Source organism: Hipposideros armiger, unplaced genomic scaffold, assembly GCF_001890085.2.
Source record: "Hipposideros armiger isolate ML-2016 unplaced genomic scaffold, ASM189008v1 scaffold_129, whole genome shotgun sequence".
Lineage (NCBI taxonomy): Eukaryota > Metazoa > Chordata > Mammalia > Chiroptera > Hipposideridae > Hipposideros > Hipposideros armiger.
Genome location: NW_017731479.1, coordinates 3,268,226 through 3,274,623, shown reverse-complemented (window position 1 = coordinate 3,274,623; position 6,398 = coordinate 3,268,226). Strand labels below are relative to the sequence as shown.

Below are 6,398 nucleotides of genomic sequence, written 5' to 3'. Positions count from 1 at the left end.
TTGTGTTCGGGCTCTACCAAGAAAATCATTTTGTTTCTTCCTGTGTCCCCACTTACAGAGTCAATGATTGGGTTTGCTCCCCCTCCACCCCCCACCCTTGTCCCCAAAGGAGCAGGTTTGTCCCCTGGAGGTATATGGTTACTTTCTGAGCAACCAGAAAAGAACAGGAAAGCTGAGCTACCGCGCTGCCATCATCCCGAGTCTAGCATTTCACACGCTGCCACCTTTAGAAACTGGCCTGCTCACCCTGCTGCACGGTGCAGGGGAGGTGACGGTCGGGGAGCGTGCCTTCCCTGCCAGCAAAAGCCCCGTGGCTTGCTCCCCCCTCTCTGTTTCTCTTGGCCTTTCTCGCCTGTGAACACAGGGGGCTGGCTTCATCTTGATTAAAATCTGTCCAACTTCTGACTGGCAATTTTTACCTTCTAGTCAGGCCAGTCCTCAGGTCGACACTGAAGGTGAGCAGCTTGGTTCCTAGGTGCCCCGCCTCCCACACCTGCAACCTGAGACCCCTCCTGCCGCATGGCTGCCCGTGTCCAAACCGCAGTCATGTACACCGTGGTGTGTATTTAAGCCATCATTTCCTCGCCAGGGAGGCTGCAGCTGACACTGTCTCTGTCTCTCTGTCTCTCTCTGTCTCTCTGTCTCTGTCTCTGTCTCTCTCTCTCTCTCTCTCTCTCTCTCTCTCTCTCTCTCGGAAACTGAATACTTTCTTTCCTATTAAAGGTTTATTAAGCTACAGCCAGCAGATCAGGGGTCAGGGATGAGTTTTGGGGGGCAGGTGGTCCCTTTCTGAATCCCCTCCGCCCCCTCCGCCCCGAAGGCACCCATCAGTTCTCTGTAATTGGGATCTCCCTGTGTTTGGCATTGATGGAAATTGATGTGGTTGGATAGTCTATGTGAACTGAATTCCTGACGTGGTGTATTTTTTGCAGCCCTGGATATTTTGTTTGTTTGTTTGGCGGGGGGTTGAGAGCTGTGTGGTTTTTTGGGAAAATATTAGGCTGTCAGGTGAAGGTCGTGCTGTCCTTAGACTGTGGACAGGCTGGCCAGCGGGTGGACCCCCGGGTCCCTCATCAACCCAGCCGCTCAGCCTGAGCTTCTACCTTCTGCCCACAGCTCTGAAGGGATCCTGGCAGAGTGGATTCTTCGACCAGGGCAGTTTCAGGGAAATCCTGGAGCCCTGGGCCCAGACCGTGGTGACGGGACGAGCAAGGTAACCGTGAGGGCGGGGCAGGCTACACACACCTGGCCTCCCTGGACACTGGGACACTTTCTTCCTGGCCCCAGAATTTCCTGAAAGAAAGACTAATTTGGGGAATGGTTTCCTGGATGATGAACTTCTTGATAAAGTCTAGATTTGTCTGGGGCCGGGACCCTTGCCCCTAGTGTCCACCCCTGGGACAGAGCTCTCTAGCCATGGGGGACTCGGACCCCATTGGGAATCAGAAGACAGCCCTGGTGCTCTCACCAGGAAACTACACAGACACTCAAAACTGAATTCCATTTCAGGAGGACCACAGCAGGACCCCTATTGTATCCCATTGCTGGTGGAAGGCTTCACTGCTTGAATGCTTTCAGAGCTGAGCAGCTCACTCCACAGCGGTGTAGCCGTCATCTTTCTGGGCAGCTCTGGTAGCCCCAAAGTTCCTCCTTATGTGGATCCCAAAGCAGCACCCTCATAATTGACTACGCAGATTCCTGGCACAGTGTACTGTCTACAAGTCCAGGCTCTGGAGTCAGAACCTGAGGTCAAGCCCCCACTCTTGTCACTTAGTAGTCTCTCTGGGCCTTCATATCCACATCTGTAAAATGGGGGTGATACTTCTACCCCCAGAGGGTTGTTGTGATGATTAGAAGTGATACATTAAGCGCATAAAATATCATAAATGCTCTGTAAGTGGTGGCAGCTGGTATGACTGTTATTATCGTTGTGATTTACCTCCTGGGCCAAACATAAGTATTAAAATACTAAGCCTAGTAGCAGCTCTTAGTTGCTTCTCCATAAGCGTTTTATTTTGAAAACAATTAAAAAAAAATATCTGAGATGAAATCTACTCCTCGTTTTATGTGGCAGCCCCTCCTTTATTTGAAGACTGCTGTGTCCCCACTTGCCACGTAGGGTTGTTAGGTGACTAAGAGATGAACCCAGTAATGCACGCGGCACGGGGTGGCCGGTAGTTACATTGGTGACAGTTACGGATGTCATGGCGTCACCTGAGCTTCCGAAGCTCCAGGCTCAACATCATTCAGTCCTTTCTAGATGCAACTTGGTGTCTAGACCTGCGCTATCTAATGTGGTAGCTGCTGGCCGCATGTGACAATTCAAATGTAAATGAATGAACATGAAAGAGGACGACATATCTGTTCCTCGGTTGTACTTGCCACATGTCAAGTGCTCGTAGCCACATGCAGCTCCTGGCGACTACTGGGCAGCACATGTGGAGAACATTGGTCGTCATTGTGGAACGTTCTAATGGGCAGTGCTGCTTCAGACCCTGCACTGGCCTGCCCCTCCCCCTTCGATCATGGCTGTGGCCAGTATGGGTACCAGCAGGATCTTGCCAGCCTGCCACCTTGTGAGGCGCATATTGCTTTGGGCTGCTGCTTTGCTTTCCAAAAAAATACCGTGCCAGAGCGACAACAGCACTGTCCTCTGCGTGCCCTCATCCTGACCATGAGCGCTCTCTCCAGACACCTGCAGAATGTCAGTGGGGGCTGGGTGGACCCATCTGCCCCCCAGCACCCGGCTCATCTGTGCTCCGCCTTGCAGGCTGGGGGGGATCCCTGTCGGAGTGATTGCTGTGGAGACGCGGACGGTGGAGGTGGTGGTGCCTGCGGACCCTGCCAACCTGGATTCCGAGGCCAAGGTGAGGGGGCCAGGGAGCTGGGGCTGCTGTTGCAGCCGGCTCAGTGACAGCAGTGGGTCCTGGTGTCGCATACCTGCCTTTCCGGCTCAGACTCAGAGGGGTCCTGGCCCCAGGGGACTGGGTGCCTGCTTTTCTGGCACTCTCTGCAGGATGCATTGTTTCACACCGTCTTCCTTCTTCCTCAGAGGACGACACAAGGTCCCTAGGAATCCCTCCCACCGCTCGCCCCCATTTCATTGCTGTTTCTAGATTGAGCCATGCCACATACTGGAAGGAGCTCAGAAATCAGAGAGCAGGTCCTAGGACCCGACTCAGTGTGGCTGCAACTGGCTTGGCGCCCCTCAGAATCTATAAGTGGGGCGATCTATAAGTGTGACAGTCCAGCGGGGCCCTTAGAGACCAGCTGTGGGCCCTCCCTGTGAGCCCTGGCTCTCATGTGGGTGCCAACGCCAGTCAGGTGGCCCGCCCGTCCCGTGTCATGAGGTTGCCCTTGCACAGAGGAGTCTCATTCATCCTGCTCTGTGTTCCAGATAATCCAGCAGGCGGGCCAGGTGTGGTTCCCAGACTCAGCCTATAAGACGGCCCAGGTCATCAAGGATTTCAACCAAGAGAAGCTGCCCCTGATGATCTTTGCCAACTGGAGGGGCTTCTCTGGTGGCATGAAAGGTAAGGTGGCCTCCCCAGTGGGTGCCCTGAAGCCACAGGGTCAGCAGGCAGGACAGCCCCATCAGGGTAGTAGTGCCGTTTTTTTCTGTGTGTAGTCCCATTGTCCTCTCAGCCATCATCCCTACACAACCCTGAAGACGGGAGCCGTTCAGGTAACGCCAGCCCATTTTACAGATGAGGAACTGAGGGTCCCCAGTGTGACTTGTTGGAGGTCACATTGTATATGGCAGGGCAGGGTGAGGTGGCCCCACAATGTGCCGCGTGTCCTGGGTCGTCACCTCCCTGCTTGGGTAAGGCGAGAAGGTGTGTCTGCCCTGCCTGCCTCTGAGGGCTGTGAGCCTCAGTGACCTGACCGTCGTGGGAGTGCTTTTTAACCCCCCCAAGCATGTTTTGAGACACACAGTGGCTCTCAGTGGGGTGCTGAGGACAAAGCCGGACGGGGAGGTGGGCAGACCTGCGATGAATCCTTGCTAGCTGGGTGACCCCTCGAGCCTCAGTGTCCCTCCCGTGAAGGGGATGAGAATACAGCCAGCTCCCGAGGGCCAATGAAAGGGTTCGATGGGCTGATCTCTGGCACATGGCGTTAGCTCTCGGTGTGATGATGGTTGATTTTGTTATTGCATAATTGTTACCACGGAGGGTGTCTAGACCTGCGCTGTCTTGGTGGAAAATAAGGGCCTGCTCTCTCTGCGCAAGACAGAAGGGACTTGTGTGATTTTGCGTGCTAGAAATGGGACAGGGCCATGGGCAGAGTCAGAGCTGGAAGGAATCGGAGATGGGTTGCTCTCCATGCCTCCCTTTCCAGATGGGGACACTGAGGCCCAGGCAGGGATAGTGACTTGTCCAAGGTCACACAGACACTTCGCTGCCTCTTGGTAAAACAGATGGTAGAGCCATCTGTGCCAGGCTGGCTCCTGACTCTCAACTCTTTCTATGGCGCCATGAAGCCTCCCAGCGGAACACACTCGCCCAGGACCACGAAGGCTGCGGGCTTTGCGGGTGGGTAAGTGCTGGGGCCTGAAGTCGCCTCACCGGGTGGTTGCTTTGCTTTTCAGACATGTACGACCAGGTGCTGAAGTTTGGAGCCTACATCGTGGATGGCCTCAGGCAGTACAAACAGCCCATCCTCATCTATATCCCACCCTATGCCGAGCTCCGGGGAGGCTCCTGGGTGGTCGTGGATTCCACCATCAACCCCCTGTGCATAGAAATGTACGCGGACAAAGAGAGCAGGTGGGTGTGCGGTCCTGAACCTGGCTTAGCCTTTTCTTGTTTCCACTGCCCGTCCTGAGGCCCCCTCACTTTTGAGCCACTGGCTTGGGATATGGGAGTGTTTGGAGTTTTTGAAAGATGGAGAGCCTCTAGTTTCACCAATCTGAAACTAGCATGCAGTATCCAATTAGATTTTCTCAGTAGAGATAGTGGCTGGAGCATGGGGGTGGTGGCAGAATTGTCTGTTCTTTCATAATTAATGTTCACGAACTTCCCAAGGAAGTTTGCAGTCAAATAAATACTGAAAGCACCTGAGCTTCCTGGCAGCCGTGATGAAAAGGGAAATATGACCAGTCATCTTGCTCACACTAGACTTTGAGTGTCTCCCAAAGCTGTGAGTTTCTATAGGGGCTGTATTTTATCCATTTTTATAATCCAGGGCCTAGCACAGGGCCTGACTTCTAGAGGGTGGTTGGGAAATACTGGTCAAACAAATAACCAAAGATGAATAGTACTTTCTTTTTAGGTGGAATTCATCCCAGGAACTTTTACAGAAAGGATGATGACAATCCTACTTGCAAAATAGTGTTTGAGTACCTTCCAAGTGAAGACTATGCTATTGGGTTGTCGGAAAAGTCATGACACATTTTTGCAACGAAAAACAGAAAAATACATCATGACTTTTCCAACAATCCAATACATGCTATGCAGAATAGAAAGGCCTCAGGAGTAATTCCCCCAAAAATATAGGCACCCTATTCCTGTGTCCACTCTTTTATTCATTTATTAATTCAGTGGATATTTATTGAGTACCTACTGTATACCAGGCATTATGCTAGGCATTGTGCTAATGGTGCAGATCAGCCAAACCTGTCCTGCCTTCAGCCTACCTAGACACTGAGGTCAGCCCTCCAGGAAGCCTCAAGACATGAACAGCTTCAAATAGGGTGATCATTAACTTTTCACTCTGGCCACCAGGAAGCTCAGAGCTACATAAAGTATTCCTCAGTTGTTCCAAGCTAGAAGAAGGAAAGGGGGCTGGGGGAGGCTGAGAGGTGGGTGAGAAGGTTGGAAATGGGAGGGTAGAGTTTATTTTAAAAAGTTGGCTCAGTCCCTCATTGTGTGGATAGTGAAGCAGATGACCAGAGAGGGGAAGTGACTTGCCCAGGGTCACACAGTGAGTCAGTGAGTGAGCTGAGAACTGATACTCAGATTTTCTGGTTCTCTCGCCTCCACCCCTGTGTCTCCTAGCTGTCTGTCACTTGTTGGGGTACTCTTCATCCACTCCCACCCCTGCTTCTTTTTTCAGGGGGGGTGTTCTGGAGCCAGAGGGAACAGTGGAGATTAAGTTCCGAAAGAAAGATCTGGTAAAGGCCATGAGAAGGATCGACCCAGCTTATAAGAAGCTTGTGGAACAGCTAGGTGAGAGAGTCCAAAATGCATCACCCTTCAGATTTCTAGTATGTTAAAAATAAAGCCAAGACACCAAAACACAGCTACAAAAATTGAGATGTTTTAAATGTTCACATATAGCAAGTCGACCCTTTTTTTTCTTTTAGTTATTTTTTATTATGAAATACACATTTTTTAGAATTAGTTTCAGCTGTACAACACAGTGCAATAGTTATACTTTTTACCCCTCGAAGTGACAAC

General features: G+C 51.8%; 1 protein-coding gene across 1 annotated transcript in view; it reads left to right on the top strand.

The window, feature by feature from the left end:
• Nucleotides 1–6,398, top strand: part of ACACB (acetyl-CoA carboxylase beta) — a 126,107-nt gene that overhangs the window by 114,949 nt on the left and 4,760 nt on the right. Inside the window, exons 37-41 of the mRNA XM_019649064.1 lie at nucleotides 1,117–1,213; nucleotides 2,771–2,867; nucleotides 3,398–3,533; nucleotides 4,589–4,766; nucleotides 6,055–6,167. Of these exons, the coding sequence (XP_019504609.1) occupies nucleotides 1,117–1,213; nucleotides 2,771–2,867; nucleotides 3,398–3,533; nucleotides 4,589–4,766; nucleotides 6,055–6,167 (621 nt within the window). The remainder of the gene's footprint in view (nucleotides 1–1,116; nucleotides 1,214–2,770; nucleotides 2,868–3,397; nucleotides 3,534–4,588; nucleotides 4,767–6,054; nucleotides 6,168–6,398) is intronic.